Raw genomic sequence first — 26,947 nt, forward strand, 5'->3', positions numbered from 1 at the left:
GAGCATCTTTTATTTATTTGGTAACATGTGTATTTCCAAGTTGAATAAAAATGTGTTCTGTGAGGGGCCTCCATAGTGGGATATCTGGAAAATCAGCAACAAATGCACATTCTGATCAATTAATTGGTATGATATCCTATTATAATATACAATTTAGAAAACTTTTAATACCTTTTTAATTATGAAATCTTCTGAGCCTATGGCTCAAACAATGGAAACCCTGGATGCCCCTGTCAGAGACAGCATTGGTTAATAAACAGTCTACAAATTCTACAGCAGTTATTCAGCCCATCCATGTTTTGTCATGTTTGGTTATTAACAACATGTTAACAAGAGAGAACTTCTGAAAAAACCTCGCCAGTTCCAGGACCGGGCCGATCACCACGATAATCAGGAGCAGATGTTACCTTCCCCCTGTTCTGAAAAATGTAAAAAACTGTCTTTAAAATGTAAGAAATCACAAATACAAGCCCCTTAAGACTACATCAGAGTAATGCAATTAATTTAATCAACTGTAACATATAATATTACATATTTATTTATTGTTAATTAAAATAATTATGTATTAAAGGAGTAGTTCACTTCTAAAACAAAGATTCACATATAATGTAGTCAGCCCCCGTCATCCAAGATGTTCATGTCTTTCTTTCTTCAGTCGTAAAGAAATTATGTTTTTTTAAAGAAAACATTTCAGCATTTTTCTCCATATAATGGACTGAACATCCAAAAGGCAATTTAAATGTGCCTTCAAACGATCCCAAATGCAGTTGTAAAGCTGAAGAAGAAGGGTCTTATCTAGCGAAACGATCTGTTATTTTCATTAAAAAAATCATTTCAAAATCATCCTACATCGCTGCAGAAGTACCGACCCAGTCTATGCAAAGTGAACATGCAAAGAAGCCCTTAACAAAAAGGTAAAACACCAATATAGGATGATTTTGAAGTTGAGGGAGAACATAAGATGTTTTCTGACATACCCTAACTGTCACAAACTGGAAAAAAAACAGTCCAGGCAGAGTAAGACAAGACAAGCGTTTGACACTAAAAAGCATAGAAATGGTGTTATTTTTATGAAAATAACCGATCGTTTCGCTAGATAAGACCCTTCTTCCTCGGCTGGGATCGTTTACAACCGCATTTGGGATTGTTTGAAGCCACATTTAAACTGCATTTTGGAAGTTCAAAATCGGGGCACCATATCAGTCCATTATATGGAGAAAAAATGCTGAAATGTTTCCCTCAAAAAACATAATTTCTTTACGACTGAAGAAAGAAAGACATGAACATCTTGGATGACAAATGGGGGTGAGTACATTATATGTGAATCTTTGTTTTGGAAGTGGACTTCTCCTTTAAATAGTTTAAATATGAAATACATTTATTATATAATACATTAATGCATGTTAATGCATTTTTCCTTCATTGAGGTAATATGCATTTCACCGAATTATTTTTCCTTGTAAAAAACATTTTTCCTTAGTCAATCAATTAAAATGAGAATAAAATGTGAGAAAAAGCCTTTACAATACCTGGATTGGTTGCACTGGTTGCATCGGTTGCACTGGCTGCATTGGTTGCACTGGTTGCATTAGTTGTTTGGTGCCCTGGCCTTGAACATTTGGGCCAGTGTTCTGGTTGGGTGTCAGTTGTACAGGAGTGTTCCTCAGAGGATATAGATTAGTCAGGAAGAATGGAAAGCCCTGAAAGCAAAATATGATTTTTTATCATTCCAATAAATAAATTAATAAATCCACAGGTTTGTGACGTTTCCTTTGAAGTCTGTCTGTACCGGGGGAAGGTTCTGTGCTGGCAAGCCATTGTTGGGAAGGATGCCAGGTATAGGCTGCTCCTGCTGCACCGGGGGCAACTGTACTGGGTTCAGCGGGTTTATCTGAGGAGGCAGGAAGGGTCCTTGCATCGCAGGGTTAAAGTTCAGAACCTGTGGGGGCTGCTGCTGGAACAGGAAAGGAGGGAAAAATGCAGCTCCCTAAGAAGAAAAAAAGCAAAGATGCAAATGAGCACATTATGAAGTACATTTTTTCAGGTTAAATGTACAAGCTATCATCATATTAGTTTTTTAAGTGATTGAAAGCTGAATTACCTGTGCTGGACCCAAACCCATACTGGCCAGAGTGAGTCCGTTGAGACGCAAAACCTACAAAGAAGGAAAAAAAAGAACAGTTGTGAACAATGTAACAGAAATCAAAAAATGTACACTACGATTCAAAAGTTTGGGATCAGTTATTTAATATGTATTTATTCACCTTATTTTTGCCATAAGAGCGTCCGCAGCCATTTTTAAATTTTATGGGTATGGCTTCCATAAAATAGAAAACCATTATTTTAATTTGTAATCATTTTTTGCAGTATTGCTGCTTTTACTGTGATTTTGATCGAATAAACGCAGTCTTGATAGGCAAAAGAAATCTTACTGACACTAAACTTTTAAATAGTAGCATTTAATACATTTTTAGTATGTAATTTATAACAAAATGCTTAGTAAGCATACCTCATTACTGTTACTTCCTATTATTCCAATTTGTGGCTGGTAGATCTGAGAAACACAAACAGTTTTGTTACTATAGATTCAAAATGAAAACATTAATTTATCAATGGACACTTACAGGAACACAAGTGCAAATGCTGAGAAGACCAGCCATGAAAACGACAGCCTGAAACTTCATCTTGGTAATCTGTGGATGAAAAATCAATAAGGATGAACATATACTAAAGTCTAAAAACACAGAGACACGGTCCTTAGAAATAAATTATTCAGATATATTTTTGAAAGAGTCCTTACTGGTATTGTCTCGATATACTACTAATAATCAATAAACGCTCAAAAAGCAGAATATTAGAGAAAATAAAAGTACATTCAAGGCAGAGCAGAAGTGCAAACTATTAGCGTCTTTTCCCCTTTGCTTTTAAACTGATGCTTGCCCTCTTATAATATCAGGGTGCTGTAATTGTGACACATACGGTCTGTCATGTGTCTCAATTTGTCCATACCGCGTCATATATAGACATGTATCATTATGGTCAAATAAGCTGCTAATTGTTCTCAGCAATTTATTGTCTGGGTTTGAGCATGTCTGTATGCACAAGTATGTGTGCTCTGATAAGATGAGAATTATCATTATTATCAAGCCACTAATAACATTTAATGCTTAACACATATAGAGCACATGCACCAGTGCTTTAGATCAGGACCGAGCTTCCCTACAGACTAATGCGCAGGTTGAATGAAGTGAGAATGTTTGCTCTGTGAGGTAAGGAGACAAATTATTGTCTGGCTGAGAATGAAAAAACAAAATTGAATCATTCTCTTCAAAACAATAATTATGGCAATTAGTGTGGTCATCTCTACTTAGTAATTACACGGTTTAGGGGCTGAGTATCCCAGACAGAATAACCAGACTGAAATGGTTTGTGTTCCCTCAGCTGTAGTGACCTTTCTCATTTCTAAAATGTGTAAAAACCTTAAAATCCAGTAGATGGCGTTATTAATCAATCTGCAAGAATCTAACTATTTAAAATCTATTTTAGACTCTACTTTCTATTTCAGAAATAGCCTGTGTAGGTTTGGTTATAATAAATAACCAACATGTTTAATTATGTAATATGTCTTTTTTGTTGTTGTAGGCAGCAAAACAGTTATTTTGTAATATAACAGTTATTATTGTAATAATAGCTGCATCAAACACAGCCTTGGCTAGCCTTTATGATCATATGAGACTCGAAAAAATTGTACAGATCCCAAACCGTAAAGTGTGCGTATGTGATTTAGCATGGGTACAAGTGCAATTGTTAAATGTCACAAGTGTTGTGCTTATAAAGGCCTGGATATAAACATTTTTGAGGTTGTCAAGTGTTGAACAAGTATTAATCTTCTAATGCAAAGAAATAAACTCAGATGCCTCAGAATCAATCAACCAACAAGCCAACACACCTAGGTAGAGACAGACAGACCTTGTTAATTAAAAAATGAAAATAAATACAGCATTTTCTATTTTAAAATATTTTAAAAGCCGATTATTCAGCAGCCATTATTCCAGTGGTACTTTTTGTGACTTTAATGTTCATAAAAACAGAATTTAAAAATCTTTACTGACACTTTTGATTACTTTAATGCATCCTGCATAATGTAAACTAAAAGTATTTATTAAAAGTATTTGAATAAAAGAACGTATCTATCGACCTATCTATTCCCTGGTGAAAACAGCATATGTTGGTAGGTATGTTTTGATGCTGGGATGCTGGTTAGGTGCGACATGACCAGCTAAGGACCAGCATAAACCAGCTAAGGATAAAAAACCAGCGTCAAAAACTACCTAACCAGCATCCCAGCATCAAAACATACCTACCAGCATATGCTGTTGTTTTCAACAGGGTTATCTATACATCATCAAAACAAAATCTTACTGACCTAAATTTTAAACGGTAGCCTATATAATGAACAAATACCACCAAATCTTAGCAGCTTATTATTTTATGTGTCTATGTCTGTGTAACTTTTGATGATTTGCAACTTTTTCTGCCCTCATGCCATTTTGTGGCAAGCTAATACAAACGTTTCTGTAACAACCAAAGTTTCTACATACTTTTAGTGTGAATCATAATAATTGTTATGGATTTCTTTAAATAGAAGTCGATGTGGAGCAGTGGCCATGTCAGAAACGAGCTTTGTCAGAGACTGACAAAAGAACACATATAGCCTTAATGGAGAGCTATGTGTGGTACTTTGTTAAATTAGGGACGAGGAACAGAAAAGTAAATGAATTAAACATACATTTTTAAAAGAGTGATGATCATCATCATGATAGTATTAACTGTATGATTGTATTAATACAATTCATTAACTTGTTAAACAATAACATGCTATTTCTTTCTTTCTTTCTCAAAAATGTTTCACAGTATCTTCAGGAACATTGCCAATAGATGGCAATATAACACATGAAAATATTCACAGTTGCAACAAACTGACTTTTATTCAGTATAAACATTTGTTATAAATGTTGACAATGTGTCAGTAGGCTATAAAGCAAAGCATTAGACATTTTACCATAGTACATTTTACTCATCAGCAATGATTCTGTAACATTCTAAATACAAAATGACATTTATTGTAAAGAAGAGAAGATCTCTTGGAAGTATCTGTGAAAAGAAACAAACTCAATCAGCAAGAGTATTGTTGTACATTAAAATCAATGTGTAACTGTGTCAACACATGTATAAAACACACCTTAACTATTCAAAAACATGCTTCACTCAGATTTACCCAACAGGATTTCCAGACACAGCAGGGTTGACATGAGATGGCATCTGTAGTATGCAGATGATAAATTTTATTACAGTGCAGTTTACCACTCATTAGATTTCAGAAAGATACAAACTTATTTTTTCTACAAACCTGGGCGATTGAAACAGGCGGACTTGCAGTGGTCCTTCTGAGGAAGGAGCGCTGGGAAGAATTAACACAGAAAGGTGAATTTTTTTTAAATATTGAATGAACACTGAATACTGTTAAACAAGTTACAGTGCACTTTTACTAAAAACTTACATGTCAGAAATCATATTAAGTGGCCAAAAATAGGTCTTAAAAACAATGGTTTTGCTTCCTCAGATGTACCTTAAATCTAGTCAGTGAGCCTGGTGGTACAGCTTGAATATTTCCTGTAGGGCCTTGTCCACCCTAAAGCATTGGGAATGAGTTTCATGAATATATTTATAGCCCATGCATTTATTTTATAGTATTAGCATAGTATTAGCAACTAGAAGGGTTGTTTTGTACCGCAACTTGTTGTTGCGGAGGGATCATGGCTGGTTGATTCTGGGGCCCACCGATGTAATATGGCAACCCCTGTTGATTAGAACAGTCCAAAACAACATCCCAAATTACATTCAATTAGACAGAAATAAATGCGTATTGTTACACAAACACTGTGAATGAAAACTGACAAATACCCCATTAGGCAAAGCGAAAGGGTAAGCCAATTGAGGTCCGATGTTAGGGGGAACGTAGGGAACTGCGGCCACAGGTGGCTGCTGAAGCACATATGGAGGAAGAGCAGCTGCAGGCAGAATCTATCAGACACAAAAGAGACACATTTTCTTTTAGGGATATACAAAGTGCTTGAAGGAGTAGTTTACCAAAAAATAGAAATTTGCTGACAATGTATTCACCCTGAAGCCACCAAAGATGTACTGTAAATGAATTTGTCACTTCATCGGAACAGATTTGGAAACATTTTGCATTATATCACTTGCTCACCAATGGATCATCTAAAGTGAATGGGTGCCATCAGAATGAGAGTTCAAACTGCTGATAAAAAGACTGCAATAATCTAAGCAATCAGCACAACTCCTGTGCATCAGTTCATATCTTGTGAAGTGGAAAGTGAAAGTGGAAACCCTCATTTTGATGGCACCCATTGGTGACCAAGTGATGTAATGCTGAATTTCTCCAAATCAGGTCGGTGGAAGAAACAACCTCACAAATTCACATCTTGGATCATCATGGAAAATATTCAGCATTTTCATTTTTTGCTGAACTGTTCTTTTAATTAGTAAATTTTCAGTTTGTACCTGTGTTAATGGAGGCTGTCCTATAACAGCAGGACCGCCAGGAAGCACGGGTGGGTTTAGACCACCCACCAGTACAGGGTTAACTCCATTTACACCAGTAACCAAACCACCATTCACACCGTTGATCAGACGCAGCTTCTAAAAATAAGTACAGCTTAAAGTGCCAGTGTTAACAAACTTAACTCAGATAATTCTGATATGAATGACCTTACCTTAGCTGAGGTGATCTAAAAGAGAAAGAAGTATCAAAGTGATCAAAGCAGTGTAAATGAACTGATAAATCAAGCAATATAATTAGATTAAATCAATGTACTCACATCAGCAATTATGGATAGAACCATAAAAGTTATAACAAAGTTCTTCATCTTGCAATCTGAAAAATAGCATATTTTAAATTGCATGAAATCAACCAAGGAATTCTATAATGAGATTTATTCTCCTATGTCTAAATAGCAAAGAATGTTTCTGGCACCCACCTGTTTCTCGTTCCAGCAGTGATTTGCTCTGCAATGTACAGTACAGTACAGATCTCCGAAGCTTTTTATTGAGCTGAACGATCCAGTTCAGCCAATTGGAGTTCAACACTAATCCAGCTGTGTTTATCAGCAGGGTATTTGGAAGCATTAGACGCGTTATGGTTTTGTTATGCAGATATTTTAAAGTTTACCACAAAGATGTCTTTTGGCAGAATTTGTGGTCATTTGAGTTTTTAAGGATTTTAAAAAGAGTGACTAAACATACATAGATCTACACACAACGTAAGTCACATGACATAATGTTCACTACAGCCTGCACAGACACTTGAAAACAGAGATGTGGTCTCGTCTGTAGTTTTGCTCATGACCTATATGAAAACATGGCTTGTGTTATAATCTCTTTACTCCAGGTCTAAAGGTCTTAGATCATTTCAGTCAGCCCTATAGGCCATGATGACACAAAAGCAGTCATAACTGAAAAACTGTAATGTGGCCTTTATTGTGATGTCTGGACTGTTTTTAAAAAAAACAACAACTTAAAAATACATCTATATTGGTAGAGAAAAAAACTTTTTTTTTTAGGTTCTGAGGATTTTTGACATGCGCTGACATATATATTCTGTATAATCAATACTGTAAATTCATGTTAATGTCTGTTTTTTTATTACTTAAGAATCTAAAATTGTTATTTCCATATTTTTTAGTCATGACAAAATTATAGCTTCACAGACGTTATAGTTTTGGTAACTTTACTATCATTCTAAAATGTGGGAAACAGTAGTACTAATATAGTAAATTAAATGAGTATGTGAGTCTTAACTTTGAACTATTGTGAACAAAAGTAATCATTTGTGTACATTTGTGGAATTACAAGAGATCTGCACAATATCTGATTTTGTCATTATATATATTTTCTCAAATTTTATAAACAAGCAAACAGCATTTGTAACACTGCTGCAATGTCACAGTAAACAACTCCAGAACCAATGTTATGACACTTACAGAGAGTATGTAAAATGACTAAATTACTAAAACAGTTACTACTAAAGCTACTTTTACTATTACTAAAAACATTTTTGTTAAAAAAGACGTAATGCTTCGCGTCATGTACGCATCATTACCTCGGGTGTGCATTATTTTCTAATAATTCAATGGCCTGTCGTCAATTATTATACAAAGATTACCACACATCAAACATTTTTCAGAAGCTGTAAAGACATTCACCAGGTTTTTGTCCTTAAAACGCTCTTGTGAGTAAAAACTATTTCTTACGTGTCTCATCCAACACCTCCGTTGTTGTTCCAAAACGTCATTTTAGACCCAGAAATGGAGCCGCTGAAAGCAGACTTAAAAGGGGCTGTTCACATATCGCGCCTAAAACACAAAACGCAAAAACATGTAAATAATTTGTTTTTATCCTATTGTTTACTATATTTATTTGCTTAATCAGTGTCGTTGTGGGTTTTGGTTCTTTTGGTGCTGTTTTAGGTTAAAACAAATTAAAATAACTTACATCATTTGGTGAAGTGATATGGGCATGTGATGCAGTCAACACCTGGAACTACTTTTGCTGTGCACCTTAGAGCGTTCGTCAGCCAATCAGGTTTAAGCAATCAACACAAATTCATATAATGTTACTTTTGATCACAAAAGTTAATAAAACACACAAACATTTAAAGATACATCATAAATCATTTTATTCAACTGAACAGTTGAATTTAAAAAAAAAAAAAAAAAAAAAAGCAAAGTTTAACAATTTTATGAACAGTAGAAAAGGTTCAGTGTATCAAAGCGTACCAAAGGTAGTCCAGAGTAATGCTTCATACGTAAAATAGGGCTTCTTAGGTCTTAGATTATTTGCATTGTCATGTAGTCAACAAATGTCAGCCCTTTATGCCACAATGGTCACAATCATAGCTAAAACACTGTAATGAGGCATTGGCAATACATTGATACATTATAAAACACTTTATTAATCTACAACAATTTTAAAAAAGGTAAAGTATCACAAGCTTATGAGCAATAAAAAAAGTGCAATATATCATAGTGCATCAAGAGGAAGTGCAAAAAAATGCTTAATTAGAAACATCACTGTAAGAGAGGTAGGTATCTGAGGTCTTAAATGATACTTCCAAAATATGAAAAGATATATTAAAAAGTGCAAAGCATTATAGCGTAGCAAGAGAAAGTGCAGAGTAATAACGTTTAATGAGAAGCACCACACTAAAAGAGGCAGGTAGCTTAACCCTAATAACTTAAGACATCTGTCAGCCATGTAAACATAAGGAAAAAGGCCACACATGATTTGTAATTCAAATATTTTACATTAATTTCACTGTCTGGCTAACTGGAATCAACTGTAAATGCTTTTTTTGGTTTTAACCTATATGTATTTCTAGTGATCCTACAGGTACACTGAGTAACCTTCCCCATAAAAAAAAAGAAAAAAAACTTTTACACAAAGAAACAAACAGCACTTTTTTAAAAATGTTTGAAATCTATACTAGACTGAATCAGTCATATCAGTAGCCTGAAATAAGTATTAGTGACCTAGAAAAACAGCTTGTTGAAAAAGTTGTCACATTTTACCTTACGGCTTTGTTTCAAAGTGACTTCTATGTGAGCTGTGCTTCATACATCACTGCACCTTTGAAAGCAGAAAATGGATGTTTCTTTGTCATAAAATTTTGCCTAGATTTCGCTAACTAGTCTGCAACCATAGGCCTTCCTGAGGTAAAAATTGCCTTCTCTTTGAGTTTTGCATATTGTACATTGGCACAGTTGCGCAGTTATTTAAAGAACACCTAATAAATGTAATGCCATCCCATATAATACAGCAGAAGGGAAACACTACTTTTAAAGTATTCCTATATTGTTTCTCCAATATACTCCTCAGTTTTGTCTTGTTTCTCAGTGGTCCTCTCAGGCTCAGGCATAGTCTCCTCCACGGGTGTGCGTGGACAAACATCAGTCTCTGGGTTGGTTTCTTGTTGCGACAATCCAATGAATGCAGGCTCTCTCAGTGGTTCTGGATTTATATCCACAGTAGACTGTATTACATTGTAACTGCAGAGATACTGCTGTGCTCGTGACTGTCTATGACAATGACAGCAAAGGATCAAGCAAATGAGAACGAAACCAATTGCCACAGACATAGCTATGTAGTGATGTCTCTGGGTCACACCTGTGGACGACATAGAAAGGAACTTAATTCTGAATGCAAGTGAAAACCAATTATTACACTGAAAAATAAAATTAAACGACAAAAATGAAATTTGTGATTTAAAACGTACCCTCCACCGTGACAGTGTTGACGCCAATGACTTCACCCATCTCATCTCTCACGGTAAATGTGCCTGTATCAGAGGATGTTAACTCACGCAGCACGAGGAAATCATTTATGACAGATACTCTGTGATTGTAGTCAGATGAACACATAGTGTTATTTCCTGTCACACTACAAACCAGGGTCTCCGCTGCATTATGACCGGTGAACGTCACATTCACACCCTCTGGGCCGAAGAGGTCCAGGGTGAGATTTTCACCAAACTTTTTTGCACAGAACTTTTGATGAGCTGAAGAAAGAATTGCACATTTTAATTAAACATTTGTTTTTTTCTTTTATAAGACAAAAAAAAGTGTAAAAAATGTAATATTCACTAACCTGTAACATTGAGAGTGACACCACCAGGATAACCATGCTCATCATTAGCACTGTAATAGCACTGATACAATCCCTTATCTGATGTGGTGACCCTGAGGATGTCAACGGAAAGATCTCCGTCTTTATAACGAGGTAGTGAAACCAATGCCCTGCCTCTAAAACCTGAGCCATATGTTGTAATGCCTTTTTGAACTTGTAACACTATTTGGTCATCTTTTTTCCACAGGATGTTCACAGAGTCATCAGCAATCTGTTTCTCGGTGCGTGCGTAGCAGGGTAGTGTGATGTTGCTTCTGACTGGGCTGTTCACAGTAGTGGGTACTAAAGAATGACAGGACACAAAACAACATACGTATGTCATTCTCATGCTTAAAGCTGCAGTTCTTTTTGTTGCCATAATTTACCAAATTAATATAAGTGAGTACATCATGAATTCATTTTCCAAACCGTGCTTATCCTAAATCACTATTGTACACCTATAATAATTTTTTATATTCAAAATATTTCAGATTCGTATTCGTATTCTGATACGAACTGCTGCAGAGTAGCAGTACCAAAACCTTTGCTTTAACTAAAAAATACAAAAACTTACCAAGAGTTTTTAAGTGGAAACTGCAGAAAATCACTGAATCACACTTAGCTGTGTACAAGCCTTCATCATTGTACAGAACAGGATACAGGGCTAGAGACAGGGCTCCAGGTTTGAGGATCATTCTGTTCTTAAAGTTTTCGTTTTTGGTGCAAGTCTCTTTGACACACTCTAAAACTTCCAGATTTTCATTGTGAGTGTGGAATGTCCATAAGAGATTTCCATTACATGCCTCATTACAAGTGAAATTCGCAGTATCCCCAACATTCACTACAACAGGGGTCGACATTCCACCTAAAAAGGGTCCTAGCAGGAAAGAGAGAATAAAAGTCGTTTTAGAAGAACATATTTGATTTTATTCCACGGTCTGTCTGAATAGTGGATTCTGATTGCCTGGCAGGTATGCAGTAAAACCGTTTAATGCACAGGGAGTTCCACTACGTCAGGTGTCAAGTGGTTCTTTGCCTCCACATCATGCATTTACAGTTCTTTAATGCACGGCAAGCCATTGACTATCCATTACGTAACATACATTAACAAAACAGCATGAACTTAACACAAATTAAATGCTCTAATTTAGATCCTTGCTTTGGACCAAGATAAATTCAGATTGGAAACTATTTATCTAACAGGTTAGTGATATATTAAAAAGATTTTGGCCCCTTAAATACCTTCAGTATTGACTTATTTTAATAATTAACTTGTGGCGTCATATCTACATTTTTGAAAATGCTTTTTATGAGGAAAATATTATAAATCAAAATGTATAAATTCACAACAACAACAACAACAACAACAGAAAAACGACATGTTACCAAAGATTAGAAGCAAGTAAAGGAAGTTCTTCGGTGGAAGTGTCTTCATAGTTGTCCGGTGGCCTTTGGAACTGGAGGATTTAAGAATAAGAGTATATAAAATTTAGACAGAAGTGTGTAATGTCAATACTATTTTGTCTCTTCCATGCAACCAATATTTTTCTGATGTTTTTGGGAGTACAGCATTCAGTAAGATTATTTTAGGTAAAACAATGCAAATGCTAGGAATCCAATAACATTAATTTAATTTAATTAATTAAAAAAAATGTAATAACTAATAAATAATTCACATCCTTGTGTAAGTGCACTTGCACAGTAATTGTGCACCATATTATCATTATTATTATCAGTAAGTAAAATTAGAGTGGTCGTAAAAAAAAATGCAATATGTTTGCTCTTGTAAGTTTTAACTTTGACACTGCTTTTATTATATTTAAAACTTTAAAACTGCATACAGTTCCTGGAATGGTTGTATGAAGTTGTTAAGAGTAGTTGGTAGGGTCTGAGATATTCTAGTGGAACTTCAAAAACAAAACATGAGAAGGCGGCACACCCTAATTTAATAAAGGGACGAACATGCTTCCTGGAAAAAATATTGCCTAACATATATTTGAGCTGTTATCAAGATAAGACACTGATGAAGTGAAAAAAGAAAGATAAATATACCACGCCACTTTAACTTCTCACCGTGCTCACATGCTGATTGACAAAAGAGAGGAGTGACCTTCAATGCATTACGATGAAGGTCACAACAAAACAAGGACAGTTAAAATTTCAGCTGTTGTGCAGCGTATGCTCGACTGACAAAAACAGTATAATCCCTGACTAGAAATATTAGCCTTCTTTACTTAAAACATGCTTTTACTCACCTTCCGCGTCACAGGATCTTCCTCCGCCGTGTTTTGTAAATCTTCCAGTCTTCTAAATCTCGCTATTCTTTAAAGTTCTATCGACACAACACTTGAACACACGTGTTAAAAGTACGTGCGAAACGATTTAACACATCCGAACAGTTAACGGAATGCCACTGAGAAGTCAATGAAATCTTGAAGACGCGGAAGAAAGTTGTCACGTGTCGAACACTATTATGGAAAAAGCTTAATGTCACGAGTAACTTTTACTAAAGTCTAAGGTAGAATTTTGTTTGTGCCGAGAGGACAAGCTAAACATTAGGCTAGGTAAAAAAATATATATGTATATATATCCACGAGCCCAAAACTAGTTCATTCCAGTTGTGGAGTGCTGCAGAAATGTTTAGCACAGGACAGTACAGTTGTTTCGAATACGCATGTGCGTAGTGTTTGCAAACAGTGAAGATGTTATTATGGGCGGGACTTATCTGGTGGCAGGAAGTGTTAGTTATCGTCGGTCTATTAAAGCCATGGAAACTGGAATGCATGACGTCCAAAGGCTCAACAATACACTTTTTCTCTTATTCTATGGGTTTTTTTTTTACCCGATTTCCTCCACCAAAATGAAGGACAAACAAAAAATTAAGTAGCATAGTAGATTTTTATTTCCAAAACTAATCAAATGAATAAAAACATACATAAACATTTAATCATTTAACAACTAAAATACTAACATTTTATAAAATAAAGTGCATATTTAATATAGCCAAATTTTCATTCCCTTTCCTTTCATCCAAAGAATGTCTAAAAACAACCTGTTATAGCGGCCAAACTTGAGTTTAAAGGGTTCTTAGCCTATATATTTATTATATATTTTTTTTAACAACACCAAAAACAAAGGTAAAATCGAAGTTTTTAAATACTTGTACGATGCAACCTCTCTTGCCTACTGGAGGGTTTGTTTTTTGCCCTGGTCTTCATATGGACCACTAAAACAGATACTAACATTCCCAGTAGGCCAAAACACAGCACTGCTACGAATACTTGGTAATGAAGAGAAAGACCATCAGGACCTGTTTTTAGGAAAGTTCGGTCAGACAGAGAGTATTTTTTTCTATTTTTATTTATATCATATTTTAAAATGTATGTTTTAATACTGTCATAGCATTTTTCACGCTTACCTTGTACTTGAACAAAGGTCGTGTTTATACTTTGCTGGTTTGCTGAAAGAACCACAAAAAAAGATGAGAAGAACAATCAAACTTATAATAATAATGCCTATATAAACTATTTTAAAGATATTTTGTCATCTAATAATTTGAATTTAAAGATAATTTTGTAATCCAATCCTTTACAGCTTTATAGTTCTTTGTTGGAAAGGGTTTTAAACAATATAACTTTTTAACTATTTCAATAAACCATAATCAATTTTTGCATGTGAACCTGTGGAATAGTCCTTAAGACTAAGGGTTTACAAGTGGCAGGAAATTAAAGTCTAACTCAGGATATAACTCAATAATAAAAGTTCAAGACAAACTTTGATGCTGACTTGAGAAAGTCTGACCAGAAAGTTTTGAAGTAGTTTTAAAGGTTTTGAAGGCCAGCTGTCTAGCTGAAAGTTGAGAATGTCTCAGTTGTTAAGATTTTTATGTTAAAACAAATATTTTTAAATTAAGAAATTTGCTGGAAATAAAAGCTGTTGAAAGTAAGAGGACGTTTCTTTTCATTTTTTTACCTGAGTTTATTTCTTGAGAAATGAAACATTGATACTTACTGTATAGTTGCACTCCTTTATCAAAATCCAAGCGTTTTTGATATAAAGTTGCACAGTTGTATGTGGCGAGATCACTGTCGGAGACGTGGAGAATTCTCAGGCCAGTCGTCTGCTTCTCCATAAAACCCTCAAAATGAGTTTCATTATAATTCCACACAACAGATAGTTCTCCATTATGTTTAAGACTTGTGACTATCAGAGCCATCGGCCGCCCCTCACTCATCTTCAGCCAGTGGATGTCAGAGTACACAGACAGGTTGCAAATCAGTGTCACCGTCTCTCCAAGTTTAACTTCTTTCAACTCCACTGCTTCTGAATGCTTCAGAGGCCAAATGAGGAAAACTGACAGAAAGCAAGCAAGTCAAGTTTGTTACTTATTAACATTAAACCTTTTAACTGTTCATTAAATATGCATTAGAAATAGATTTGCTGTTGTTAGAATCACAAAATATACAGTTGAAGTGTGTGTTGTTACCTGAATGATCCACAGCTCTGTGTGTGTGTTTGTTTAGATGTTTATAGTTGTTTAATAGTTGTTCATGAATCCCTTGTTTGTCCTGAACAGTTAAACTGCCCGCTGATCTTCAGAAAAGTCCTTCAGGTCCCTCAGATTCTTTGGTTTTTTAGCATTTTAACCCTTTCTAACAATGACTGTATGATTTTGCGATCCATCTTTTCACCCTGAGAACAACTGAGGCAACTATTACAGAAGGTTTAAACCTTCACTGATGCTTCAAAAGGAAAAAAGATGCATTAAGAGCCAGGGGTGTAAACTTTTGAACAGGATGAGGAAGTGTACAGCCCTTCAGCAGCTACAGAAGATACTTACACTCTTAAAAACAAAGGTGCTTCACGATGCCACAGAAGACCTTTTTAGTCTAAATGGTTCCATAAAGAACCTTTAACGTCTGAAGAACCTCTGTTTTACAAAAGGTTCTTTGTTGTGAAAGAAGGTTCTTCGGATTATAAAAAAGGTAAGAAAGAGATGGTTCTTTAAAGAAACCTTTGACTGAATGCTCTTTGTGGAACCAAAAATGGTCCTTCTATGGCATCGCTGTGAAGAACCTTTTAAAGCACCTTTATTTTTTAAGAGTGTACATGTTCCCCAGAAGACAAAATAAGCTCAATTTACCCTGATTTTCAAATTCAGAAAGTTTTCACCCCCCAGCTCTTAATGCGCTCTAAAAATGCTGGGTTGTTTTGAAGGGTTTTTCTGAAGATCAGCAGGCAGTTTAACTGTTCAGGACAAACAAGAGACTCAACTGTCACTAAAAAAAAAAATTCAGATAACAACACAGGATTAAGAATCAAGTGTATGTAAACTTTTGAACAAGGTCATTTTTTTAAATAAATGTAACTATTCTTTTCTCTTGTGGACTACATGTAAACGTCTTTTATGTGAAATATCTTATTTAGGTCATTGCTAAATAAAAAATAGCATGCATTCTGTATGATGCCTCTTATTTTGGTAAAATAATTAACATTTTGCATAGTCTGTTTGTAAAGTTTTGACTTCAACTGTGTATTTTTGTAACAGATATTTTGAAGTAATTATTTGGTGCCATAATTGCACCAAAATATTTTAGCTTTTAAAGTCTGTTTTAATTATACATATATATATATATAAAATTTCCTTACCTGTAAGAGCGATTAAGCATGATAAAACCATTGTGGATGTATAGTCATAGTCCAGTGTTTGCTTGATTTCTGAAGAACTGCAAGATTTCCAGTCAAAGGAAGTAAAACCACGCTTTCTGTTCACTCCCAGTTTGCGTGGGTTACTGAAGTTACTATCAGTGCTGTTATTGATTCCTATAAAAAACAGTTAAATTTATTCCCCACTAAAATATACCCACCTAATAAAGGCCAATTTAGGGATTAAAAAAAATGAAGAAATGAAGATTTTGGTAAGGCAGAAAGCAGTCATATCCTTTTTGTCAATGTTAGATTCTCAGTTACGATTCAGGTAAAACGATACCGTTCTTTGTTTTCCTTCTCTATATCAAAAGGTTCACTGCTAGCTGTTTTTTTTTTTCCACAATGCTCACAATGCTTATAATGCTCTCTGCTGAAGCAGGAAGTTGTTTGCCAAAGGAAGTAGGTTTACTCATACACGCATATAAGAGCTTAAAAAGATGTGTAGGTCAAACTACAGGCATCTTTGTTTTGATCATTGGTATAGCACCTGATAGACTTTTGGACAACATTGGAAAACATTTTTAAATAGTATTGAATAACATTTCCTCTTCACATTGGTCTTAGAGAGAAAGATTTATTGAGAGATCAAGCTCTTTTGACATTTAACCACTGGATTGTGGAAACTCATTTACAGCATGTCAAAACCACAAGAAAAAGTGTCACAAAACTTGTAATTATTAGGATTTCCATGCATTGCTGGTTTGGTAAAAAAGTTCCCTTTTCATGTTTATGATTCTTGTTTTTTTTTCCACTATGAATGTTTTTTGTGACCATGTCACACAGACCACATAACATATATATGACATCCTGTTGGTTATGGTTGTAGTTATGATAGAGTTAAAGTTTGACTTTCAGCAGCTTTGAAAAAGTTTGTTTTCAATACATTTAACTTTTAATACAAATATAATTTAATCGGATTTACTTGTAGATAGGGAGTGCATTGTATTTTACCTGCACAGAACAGTATTTTTAACAACAATTTTAAACACTGCAATAATATATTGATGCATTCCACAAACAAGTGCCACTGCCAATATTGCTCACTGTAGTCTCACTGAAAATGAGTGCTTTATATTTCACAGTAAAGCACTGACTTTGAGTTGGAATGCAGACATACACTTGTAAAAGTTAGAACCGTATTGTCATAGCTCCAAATTAAAAGAAGACTCAATTTATCATACTAATAAAGGCTGAAATACAGAGATGGTTTGGAATTTCTGATAACTAACAAAGCCAGTTAACTTTTCCCACAATCTATGTTAACACATTCACCAAGATTTGTGTGACTTTAGTTTAAAATATGACTTCAAACAAACGTCAAACAAAAATCTGTGAACAAAAATATACACAATGATCAAAACCACAATAAGATTTTTATGCTGGTGAAAAGATGTAATGATACTTATGAGAAGTCTAACCAGTTTGAATCTGTTTATTTACATTTGTGGGGTTTTCCAGTACACTTACCATCTTCTTTATTTACCATCCTACATCAGCTGTGTGACGACATGTTGGTTAACATTTCCACAAATTCCTTAAAATATGCCTTCAACATAGCTGTATTATTTCATATGATAACATACAACTTTAAAACAGGACGAGGCAATGAACATTGATGCTGTTTAAGTAATAAACTGTTGACCCACAAACAGCCTAGCCAATTAATAGCATAAATCAAATTGCTGAATAAAAAAAAAAAACACTATCTATGAACACAACAATCAACAATCCAACAAGCTTCACCAAAAACATGTAAACATGTAACTGAACCCTCAATCAAAGATGAGGCAGCCGTTCAAATACTAAATATCGAGAATAATACACAAAATGATTTGCTGATCACAATAAGACAAGTTATAATAAGAAAAAAAGACTCCCATCTCAGGCATTTCAATCGATGTACTAAAAAAGTAACGCCACGTTTTTAACTTTAATGCATCTATCCAGGGTCACCGTATGCAACCAACCAACGTATAATACAGGAAAATGGCATGGCAAGAAAAACCTCATTAAATTAACTGCATTGCAAAGCATACATTCTTATAGTGTAAACAGAGAACTTCATAAAAGCTTAGTCAACATATCATTTTTGATCCTTCTAGTCTTTCTTTGGCTCTTCGTTCTTGTCATCCAAATAGCCTGGAAAGCTTTCTGCTGGTTCCCATGTGTTCTGAAACTTTGCTCCACTGAGAAATATAAATAAAATATTAAAAAAAGAATGATATCTTAAACAGCAGACAATACAATATACAGTACCTAAAGATATTAAAATCACATGCATATTGCATACTGATGGAACTTGTTTTAAAAAAAAAAATCACTAAAAATATTTTTGGTGGCAACTACTTGATTCTGTAATTCTATTTTACTGTTTTTCACAAATAATACAATTGTTATAAAAAGGGTGTAAACACGGTAACCAACAGTGCACTCAGTAATCGTGTAATTTGGTGTACAATGGGCAAGAAAAAGGCAAGATATCACTCATTTCACATACAGCAAGCACACAGTGAATATGACTGGCTGACCAATAAATTACATATTTATGAAAAGAAACTATGAACTAGCAAAAGCTAAATGAAGGGCCCCATGAAGTTCATTGAAATTTTTTTTTTTTTTTTTTCAAATTCCATTTTTTTCCCGTTTTTTTCTGTTTTAATTTTTCTATACTCTATGGTTACATTAAAAAAAAAAACAATTAAAAAACGTCTAATTAATTGAAATCATGAAACTTAAAAACACAATTTAACATCAAATTATTAAAGGCTCTATGAATTCAGTTTTATTTTTACCAAATTCTGTGTTACGCATTAATTTTCTGATTCCATTTTAATGATTTCATTAAATTTCACTTCATTATTTATTTCTTCTTATTTTTTCTTTTTTTTTTCTTTTTTAGAAACAATGTGTTGTGTATTCACATTTTTATAGTTAATAAATTCTGGTAAATAATTTTTCTGGTAAACATTCCTTACAAAATATAATGTTTTAGTAATAATTTAATAGGTTTCAATAGGCCTACATGAAGTATTATATTTCTCTCACAGTTTCAAGTTAAAATGAACTTATTTTGATGGGTTGCTGTGAAGACCTTTAAGTTTCTGTTTGTATACGAAAAAAAAGAAACGGGAAAAGTGCTCATGTGACTCTCACAGCAGTTCTAGAGATTGTTTTCATGTACTCGCATATTGAGGTGGCAGAGGCTGAAAGCACTGCGAGCGTCACGTGCTTCAGTATGTAGTAAACGAAACCGCATTTCTGCGGCATTCATTCACACAAAGACACAGAACACGAGGGATTCACATTTAAATAGTATTTTTGAGGCTTAATATTCACAGACATTAGTCCATATTGTGTTTTGATTTGAGTGTACTGACCTACTTTTGACTCATTCATCTGAAATTGTGCATATTCCGTGACATTCCGTCCATATTTTCAGAATCGTGGAAATCACAGGGCCCTAGATAAATGGTGCTGGTGTTTCTCTTTGGTAGTATAATATCAAATGAGGAAGACTTACCACAATGTGCAAGGCATCCACTTGACCCGAACTTCATTTCTTCCCTATTAAAATGAAAAGAATATGTGAGTAAAGGATGTTTTTTTTTTTATGAATTAAGGGCTCATGGGATAATGCATAAAAGAAGTACTTCATTCCTACCTTGTTGTTTCTCCATCTCAGAATATTTTCAACAGGAAACACACCATTGTATGCATCATGGGAGCAATCTAGAGACAAAACATCAGTCAGAATTTTCAAATATAACAGATGGATCTACATAAATCTGGTCACTGATTATACATTTTTTCTTTTTTTGTAATATTACCTTGCATTTTCCGCTTTCTTGGAGGAGAACGGAGTCCTGACTCATCACTTGCACTGGCATTCTTTTCATCATCTGTTACTTTTTCAGTTTCATCCACAGCTGGTGACTCTGATCCTTTTGCATCCTCACTAATCTGAATTTGGGATGAGGAAGATGACATGACAGCATATACCTTCCTGACACTTGACTGCCCAACACTGGACTCCAGCAGGGTCCCTGGCCTTGAATCCAGGCTTTCTACTACGCTTTGGGGTGATAGTTGCATCTCGCTGGTCTCAGGTACATTCACCGCCGTGGATTCAGCACTGGATTTGCATGCAGATCCAGAACTTGTATCTGCTGCAGCCATATTCTGCGATTCACTCAGAAGATCCTGTTTTGAAGAGTTATGTTGCAAGAGAAAGCTTTTTGAGGACAAAGCAGCCTCCAGCTGGGAGTCTGAGATTCTTTCGAGACGAACTTCGAACCTCTTAGCTTTAATATCCTTGGGAACAATAAGGTTGGTGTGGATCCGTTTGTGCACGGTTAAAGCACACTGAGTGGCAAATGTTTGTTCACACTGACTGCAGCTGACCTCAGGTTGAACTTCCTGACTGTGTGCGGCGAGTCCCTGAAGAGTAGTGAACATCTGCCCACACCTGTTGCAATTCTGAGGCATTGGGCAATTGTGACTCTTGAACAAGATGTCTGTCTTAAACCTTCTCTCACATTTACGACAGATATACACACTAGGGACCTGGTGCATGGCTCTGGAAGGGCTAGACTGGAGGTCACACTTGTCCGACGAACAACACAGACAGTGCCTCTGCATGCTGAGGTGTTGTCGGTCTCGAAGTCCGCGAGCAACGCTAACATCATTAGCGTGCTTTGGCGTTTCGATTAATTTCCTTTTTTTCACCACGTCTGATTTTGGGCTCTTTGTTAATATGTCCACACTTGTAGATGGTCCATTTGCAATGATTTCAGATGTGGGCGGTGAGATGGTCTTGTCTAATGATGATTTCCGCCCTTTCACCCGTGACACATTGGCAGGACAAGCCATTTTCGGTTTTACTGCATGCTGTGTGCATTTTGGCTCTTTGCACTTGGTCTTCTGACTGTTTTTGGCAGTTGCAGCTGTTGCACAGATTTTCTGAACCTCTTGGCCTAATGAAGCAACACAAAAATGCTAATTAGTATTGTTAAAATACAAAGAAAGCACATCAGAATAAATCTATTTAACTTCAGCACAGTAGCAGTGATGACAAAAAATATATTAGTATTATTTATATGCTATTATAGTATATTTTAAATTTTTTAAATTTTTTTATTTTCATTTTTAATTTTTAACAATTCATTTTTTAATAGTTTTTGTTACACATTTCTATTTAGCTTTAATTTATTTTATTTCAGTTTTAGTAATTTTAGTAACATTGTCGTTCAAAGTTTGGGATCAGTAACATTTTTTTTTTTTTTTTAAAGAAGTCTTTTCTGCTCATAAGGGCTGCATTTGTTTGATTAAAAATACAGAATAAAATGGTAATATTGTAAAATATTATTGCAAATTAAAAGTGTTTTTTTATTTTAATATACTTTAAAATAGAATTTATTCATGTGATGCAAAGCTGAAATTTCAGCATCATTACCGCAGTCTTCAGTGTCACATGATTCTTCAGAAATCATTCTAATATGTTGATTTATTATCAATGTTAGAAACACTTGTGCTCCTTAATATTTTTTAGAACCTGTGACACTTTTTTTAGAATTCTTTGATGAATAGAACGTTAAAAAGAAGAGCGTTTGCTTAAAATATAAATCTTTTGTAATAACATTCATTACCATTCAAAGTTTGGGGTCAGTCCTTTTTTTCTTTCTTTGAAAGAAATTAATATTTTTATTAAAAAGTAATAACATACAACAATATTTTAGTAAAAACTTATATTGTTAGAAAAGATTTCTATTTTCTATTTTGAATATTCTTTTCAACTTTTTATTTACAATTATTTGTATTAACTTTATTTACTAAAGAATCCTGAAAAAAGTATCACAAGTTCCAAAAAAATATTAAACAGCACAACTGTTTCCAACATTGATGATAAATTAGCATATCAGAATGATTTCTGAAGAATCATGTGACACCGAAGACTGAAATAATGGCTGATGAAAATTCAGCTTTGCATCACAGAAATAAATTATATTTTAAAAATGTTACTTTAAATTGCAATATTATTTCATATTACTTTTTTTGTATTTTTGATCAAATAAATGGAACTTTGATGGGCATAAGAGACTTCCGTTAAAAACAAAAAAAAAAAATCGTACTGATGCCAAACTTTTGAATAGCAGTTTAGTTATCTAGTCAGCATCTCTGACTATCTTCATGGCAATTGAATGGGAATAATCTAATCTTTTTATTTTGTAGTAGTACTTCCCTGTGATATGTCTATTACTTTTCAAAAAACATTAGCACCTGGTGTTGTCTGTGTTGACTGTGTTGTCTCCGATTCTGAGACATTCTCTGCTCTTTCTTCAGGCCCCTGTAACACACAAAACATGGTAATTATTATTACTGAAAGATCACAAATGATTCAACAAAACTTTTTCAACAGAATGTTAGAAAAATGACAGATTACTTCTGTATGCTTACGGTAAACAGCACAGAAATAACAACACTGATTCTATGCAGATTAGCACTGCACTGAAAACAAGTGGAAACAATGACCACACAACACACACACACTCACCACCTCCTCCAATGTTACCGTGTCTGAGCTCTGCACTTCAGGCTGGGAATTCACGTGTGACACTTCCATTTCGTCATCTTCTCTTTTGAAGTCATTTCTTTGAGCCCTAATGATGGCCTCTTTCTTCTGCTGCTCACATTCCTCCAACTGCTGCTTCAACAAGTCGATCTCCCTCCAGCTCCGGGTGATCTCCATTCTGGTCTCCAGCAAAACTTTGCTGAATATTTTGACTATCTCTGAGGTTGTCGACACCATGAGCCCTTGAATCAGGCCCCTGAACTTTGCCGATAAGGCATCCTCCACTTCCATTGTGCGTGTTTGGTGGTGGATTTCTTACACAGAAAGGGCAGACTTACTGCCACCGTCACCACAGCCCTCTTATTGTGCAATTATACAAAGTTGAAAAACAGCTGTCCAATTTCAGGTTACCTTTTAAAAGAGGAGACCAAGAGAATATGTAAATTATGTTACAACTATATCATGCTTCTTAGTCACAGAATCTTATGTTGATTATATTTTCCTTATATTTTGAGATGTCAGAACTGCTGATTTTAGTGTAATTTAATATTATCTGGCTGGCTACTTTATGATATTCTGGGAAGCATCAAACAAATCATTGTTTTGCACAATATGCCATTTTTTACAAAATGGTAAAGTGTGCACGACTTTTAATACAGTGCCACTATAAACGCCAGCTATTAATCTAAATATTCCATTATTAGCAGTTTTAAGGAAATCTTAACATTAAGTGAAAAGTGTCTATAATAAATCAAAAATTAAATACAGTTTTAAATAAGTTCACAGAAGTTTACTGACAGGTTTAGCTGTCAAAAAAAAAAAAGATGTATTAACACTTATTAAAAATATTGGCAAATCCAGCATTTATGTCAGTGAATAAATAGCTTCAGGATGGTTACTGGTCATCTATTTGTGACCAAATTGGGTAAAAAAATGGGTAAAATAAATAAAATAAATAAATACATTTTTGTTATGTGCTTTTGCCAGGTTATTTTTTTTCAGTTTTAGTAATTTTCTTACTTAAACTTATTTTTTTTTTTTTTTCATTTAACTTAAGATTTTATTCTAATATGTATATTTATTTCAGCCTTATTTCAATTAACAAAAATATTTTTAATAGTTTTAATTTAACAATAAACAACAAATCTGTTGTGTACCCCAGATTATGTGAGAACATCACTGCCAAATGCTTTACAAAATACCATTAAAATAAAAAAAAGTGTTGTCACTATAATTCTGTATCATCTTAGTGATCCATAAAACTTAACGTTAAGTGAAAAGTATAGGCCTATTTAATAAATCACAAATTACATACAGTTTTAAATGTGTCTATGAACGTTTATTCAAAAATATTGACAAATCCAGCATTTATGCTTGTGAATAAATGATTTCAGGATGGTTACTGATCATCTACTTGTCACCACATACAAAAAAAAAAACTTGGTAAAAAAAAATGGTTTCAAATAAATAAGTCAATAAATAAATAAAATAACACAACGTCTAAAATATAACTTTTTATGGCAAGCTGCCTATGGAGGTTTCAACAGGAATGATGATTAATGATCATCTATTTGTGACCACATACAAAAAAAAAAAATAATAATAATTAATAAAAAATAAATAAATAAATACATTTTTGTTATGTGCTTTTACCATTTTTATTAGTTTTATTTACACATTTCTAGTTAGCTTTAATTTACTTTATTTCAGTTTTAGTAATTTTAGTACTTTAGACATTTTATTTCCATTTAGTTTACGATTCTTTACTAATATTTGTTTTTTTTTTCAGTTTTATTTCAATTAACAAAAATATTTTAAATAGTTTGAATTAACAATTTAAAAAATCTGCTGCAGCATTTATGCTAGATTTCAGGATGAGAACATCACTTTTTGTTATGTGCAAATGCTTTACAAAATACCATTAAAAAAAAAAAAAAAAATCTGTTGTGTACCCCAGTGTTGTCACTATAATTCTGTATCATCTTAGTGATCCATAAAACTTAACGTTAAGTGAAAAGTATAGGCCTATTTAATAAATCACAAATTACATACAGTTTTAAATGTGTCTATGAACGTTTATTCAAAAATACTGACAAATCCAGCATTTATGCTAGTGAATAAATGATTTCAGGATGGTTACTGATCATCTACTTGTCACCACATACATAAAAAAAAAAAAAAAAAAATAAACAAATAAATAAATAAATTTTTGTTATGTGCTTTTACCATTTTTATTAGTTTTATTTACACATTCCTATTTAGGTTTAATTTACTTTATTTCAGTGTTAGTAATTTTAGTACTTTAGACATTTTATTTCCATTTAGTTTACGACTTTTTACTAATATTTTTTTTTCAGTTTTATTTCAATTAACAAAAATATTTTAAATAGTTTGAATTAACAATTTAAAAAAATCTGTTGTGTACCCCAGATTATGTGAGAACATCACTGCCAAATGCTTTACAAAATACCATTAAAATGAAAAAAAGTGTTAATGTATAATTCTGTATCATCTTGGTGATCCATAAAACTTAACGTTAAGTGAAAAGTATAGGCCTATTTAATAAATCACAAATTACATACAGTTTTAAATGTGTCTATGGACGTTTATTCAAAAATACTGACAAATCCAGCATTTATGCTAGTGAATAAATGATTTCAGGATGGTTACTGATCATCTACTTGTCACCACATACATAAATACCATTAAAATAAATTGTCACACAAAATACCATTAAAATAAAAAAAAAGTGTTGTCACTATAATTCTGTATCATCTTAGTGATCCATAAAACTTAACGTTAAGTGAAAAGTATAGGCCTATTTAATAAATCACAAATTAAATAATTTTACTTCACAGATGTTCACTCACAGGTTTAGCTAAAAAGTAAATAAAATTGTGTATTATGTTTGAGTGCTTGTTTTTTTTTTTTTCAAAATCTATGAATTTTTATGAAAAATATTGACGAATCCAGCATTTATGCCAGTGATTTCAGGATGGTCACTGATCATCTATTTGTCACCACATACAAAAAAAATAGGTATAAAAACGGTTTAAAATAAGTCAATAAATAAATAAAATAACGTAACTTCTAAAATAAAATAACTTTTTAGAAAGCTGTCTATGGAGGTTTCAACAGGACATGACCCGTAATGCCTGTGAGGGGGGAAAAAACGTGGATGGGGGTATTTTTCTCGTTTAAAGGGACATGTCTGCTAAAGCAAACAAGCAAGCTAAGGACAAGAACTGATTTCTCCCCAAAATATTACAAACGAAAACATTTGTTCGAGTCTAATATGTCTGTAAACTAACAAAGACAAAGTGGTCACGTTCTTTTCATTAATAACTTTGGCACCTTTTCCAAAGAAGCTACAACTTCTCCTCACCTCATCAATAGTCTGGAGCGGGAATCATGTAATGATGGCGTCTGTGCAAATTCTGGAAAAGAGAATCACTAAGAAAACACGTGTACAATCAAATGTAGTGTAAATATTTCACGTGAGGGAAGCTTACCTTCGATAAAATAACAGTTTTGCACGGTTGAGACAGGGGCTGTGAATCCCTCGGTCGCTGTGTGGAATGTGAAGCGTAACCGCATAACGGGCCGACAGGAAACAAACCTCGACGGGACCGAATTCCACAACATTGCAGACACACTGCATTTTAGCTGTAGTGCTGTTGGCATGTGTCGTAAAATTCTTGTTCACGTCCACAAACATAGAAATAACCCACTTGTTTGAGTAGGAAAACAGGGGGAACATGTATAAAATTATTTTCATTCATTTATAGTCGAGTATTTGTCCATCTGTGATTCGTGCTCTTCATACCTAATGAACCTCGTAATTAACATGGAATCATCTTCAAACCTTAAATATTAAACTGAAATTTAGAATGAATATAGTTATAATGCACCCCATCTACTTTAAAG

General features: G+C 33.9%; 5 protein-coding genes across 9 annotated transcripts; all 5 read right to left on the minus strand.

Moving 5' to 3' along the window:
* Positions 1 to 6: 6 nt before the first annotated feature.
* On the minus strand, positions 7 to 2,922 carry odam (odontogenic, ameloblast associated). Of its 3 annotated transcripts, none has more exons than XR_007828370.1 (9): positions 2,801 to 2,922; positions 2,625 to 2,693; positions 2,510 to 2,554; positions 2,102 to 2,155; positions 1,790 to 1,987; positions 1,530 to 1,700; positions 354 to 414; positions 172 to 230; positions 7 to 84 (listed from the first exon to the last, which is right to left on the minus strand). XR_007828370.1 is itself a non-coding variant. In XM_051118411.1 (9 exons), the coding sequence occupies exons 2-8, from the start codon at positions 2,682 to 2,684 to the stop codon at positions 198 to 200; spliced, it is 627 nt and encodes a 208-aa protein (XP_050974368.1). In that variant the 5' UTR covers positions 2,685 to 2,693; positions 2,801 to 2,922; the 3' UTR covers positions 7 to 84; positions 172 to 197. The 3 variants fall into 3 exon arrangements, 2 of the variants coding, with proteins under 2 accessions (XP_050974368.1, XP_050974380.1); XM_051118411.1 differs by having other exon boundaries at positions 354 to 419; XM_051118423.1 differs by having other exon boundaries at positions 13 to 414.
* Positions 2,923 to 5,031: 2,109 nt separating this feature from the next.
* Positions 5,032 to 6,950, minus strand: scpp9 (secretory calcium-binding phosphoprotein 9). Its single transcript, XM_051106085.1, has 9 exons — positions 6,903 to 6,950; positions 6,798 to 6,812; positions 6,586 to 6,723; positions 5,965 to 6,084; positions 5,792 to 5,860; positions 5,630 to 5,692; positions 5,411 to 5,461; positions 5,243 to 5,322; positions 5,032 to 5,154 (listed from the first exon to the last, which is right to left on the minus strand). The coding sequence occupies exons 1-8, from the start codon at positions 6,948 to 6,950 to the stop codon at positions 5,275 to 5,277; spliced, it is 552 nt and encodes a 183-aa protein (XP_050962042.1). The 3' UTR covers positions 5,032 to 5,154; positions 5,243 to 5,274.
* Positions 6,951 to 8,808: 1,858 nt separating this feature from the next.
* si:dkey-22i16.9 (uncharacterized) lies at positions 8,809 to 13,418 on the minus strand. Its single transcript, XM_051121182.1, has 6 exons — positions 12,999 to 13,418; positions 12,130 to 12,200; positions 11,318 to 11,620; positions 10,726 to 11,046; positions 10,355 to 10,636; positions 8,809 to 10,245 (listed from the first exon to the last, which is right to left on the minus strand). The coding sequence occupies exons 2-6, from the start codon at positions 12,176 to 12,178 to the stop codon at positions 9,929 to 9,931; spliced, it is 1,272 nt and encodes a 423-aa protein (XP_050977139.1). The 5' UTR covers positions 12,179 to 12,200; positions 12,999 to 13,418; the 3' UTR covers positions 8,809 to 9,928.
* A 215-nt stretch (positions 13,419 to 13,633) lies between these two features.
* LOC127172092 (uncharacterized) lies at positions 13,634 to 16,768 on the minus strand. Of its 2 annotated transcripts, XM_051121199.1 has the most exons (5): positions 16,611 to 16,768; positions 16,393 to 16,469; positions 14,755 to 15,096; positions 14,162 to 14,203; positions 13,634 to 14,053 (listed from the first exon to the last, which is right to left on the minus strand). In XM_051121199.1, the coding sequence occupies exons 1-5, from the start codon at positions 16,679 to 16,681 to the stop codon at positions 13,896 to 13,898; spliced, it is 690 nt and encodes a 229-aa protein (XP_050977156.1). In that variant the 5' UTR covers positions 16,682 to 16,768; the 3' UTR covers positions 13,634 to 13,895. The 2 variants fall into 2 exon arrangements, with proteins under 2 accessions (XP_050977156.1, XP_050977167.1); XM_051121210.1 differs by having other exon boundaries at positions 16,393 to 16,768.
* Positions 16,769 to 17,067: 299 nt separating this feature from the next.
* zgc:66472 (uncharacterized protein LOC327494 homolog) lies at positions 17,068 to 26,905 on the minus strand. Of its 2 annotated transcripts, none has more exons than XM_051111612.1 (8): positions 26,533 to 26,905; positions 26,406 to 26,457; positions 23,003 to 23,431; positions 22,729 to 22,795; positions 20,280 to 21,425; positions 20,114 to 20,181; positions 19,973 to 20,016; positions 17,068 to 18,638 (listed from the first exon to the last, which is right to left on the minus strand). In XM_051111612.1, exons 3-8 carry the CDS (start codon positions 23,309 to 23,311, stop codon positions 18,551 to 18,553), a joined length of 1,722 nt encoding a protein of 573 aa, XP_050967569.1. In that variant the 5' UTR covers positions 23,312 to 23,431; positions 26,406 to 26,457; positions 26,533 to 26,905; the 3' UTR covers positions 17,068 to 18,550. The 2 variants fall into 2 exon arrangements, with proteins under 2 accessions (XP_050967569.1, XP_050967576.1); XM_051111619.1 differs by having other exon boundaries at positions 23,021 to 23,431; positions 26,533 to 26,903.
* Between the last annotated feature and the right edge of the window lie 42 nt (positions 26,906 to 26,947).

The sequence above is a fragment of the Labeo rohita genome, chromosome 1 (genome assembly GCF_022985175.1).
Source record: "Labeo rohita strain BAU-BD-2019 chromosome 1, IGBB_LRoh.1.0, whole genome shotgun sequence".
In the NCBI taxonomy this organism is placed as follows: Eukaryota; Metazoa; Chordata; class Actinopteri; order Cypriniformes; family Cyprinidae; genus Labeo; species Labeo rohita.

What these genes read in the sequence shown, in the direction of transcription:
- si:dkey-22i16.9 (XM_051121182.1), bottom strand. Translation starts at nt 12,178, where the DNA reads ATGAAGACACTTCCACCGAAGAACTTCCTTTACTTGCTTCTAATCTTT. An exon ending in TTTCCACTTAAAAACTCTTG is followed by an intron (nt 11,047 to 11,317) that starts GTAAGTTTTTGT and finishes GTCATTCTTTAG; the next exon opens with TACCCACTACTGTGAACAGC. An exon ending in TGTCACTCTCAATGTTACAG is followed by an intron (nt 10,637 to 10,725) that starts GTTAGTGAATAT and finishes TTCTTTCTTCAG; the next exon opens with CTCATCAAAAGTTCTGTGCA.
- scpp9 (XM_051106085.1), bottom strand. Translation starts at nt 6,950, where the DNA reads ATGAAGAACTTTGTTATAACTTTTATGGTTCTATCCATAATTGCTGAT. An exon ending in GACAGCCTCCATTAACACAG is followed by an intron (nt 6,085 to 6,585) that starts GTACAAACTGAA and finishes TGTGTCTGATAG; the next exon opens with ATTCTGCCTGCAGCTGCTCT. An exon ending in CGCCTGTTTCAATCGCCCAG is followed by an intron (nt 5,323 to 5,410) that starts GTTTGTAGAAAA and finishes TGCATACTACAG; the next exon opens with ATGCCATCTCATGTCAACCC.
- odam (XM_051118411.1), bottom strand. Translation starts at nt 2,684, where the DNA reads ATGAAGTTTCAGGCTGTCGTTTTCATGGCTGGTCTTCTCAGCATTTGC. An exon ending in GCATTTGCACTTGTGTTCCT is followed by an intron (nt 2,555 to 2,624) that starts GTAAGTGTCCAT and finishes TGTGTTTCTCAG; the next exon opens with ATCTACCAGCCACAAATTGG. An exon ending in TAGGAAGTAACAGTAATGAG is followed by an intron (nt 2,156 to 2,509) that starts GTATGCTTACTA and finishes CCTTCTTTGTAG; the next exon opens with GTTTTGCGTCTCAACGGACT.
- LOC127172092 (XM_051121199.1), bottom strand. Translation starts at nt 16,681, where the DNA reads ATGACTGCTTTCTGCCTTACCAAAATCTTCATTTCTTCATTTTTTTTA. An exon ending in ATGCTTAATCGCTCTTACAG is followed by an intron (nt 15,097 to 16,392) that starts GTAAGGAAATTT and finishes GCTTTCTGTCAG; the next exon opens with TTTTCCTCATTTGGCCTCTG. An exon ending in GACCTTTGTTCAAGTACAAG is followed by an intron (nt 14,054 to 14,161) that starts GTAAGCGTGAAA and finishes TCCTAAAAACAG; the next exon opens with GTCCTGATGGTCTTTCTCTT.
- zgc:66472 (XM_051111612.1), bottom strand. Translation starts at nt 23,311, where the DNA reads ATGGAAGTGGAGGATGCCTTATCGGCAAAGTTCAGGGGCCTGATTCAA. An exon ending in CGGTAACATTGGAGGAGGTG is followed by an intron (nt 22,796 to 23,002) that starts GTGAGTGTGTGT and finishes TGTGTGTTACAG; the next exon opens with GGGCCTGAAGAAAGAGCAGA. An exon ending in TGGATGCCTTGCACATTGTG is followed by an intron (nt 18,639 to 19,972) that starts GTAAGTCTTCCT and finishes TATATTTCTCAG; the next exon opens with TGGAGCAAAGTTTCAGAACA.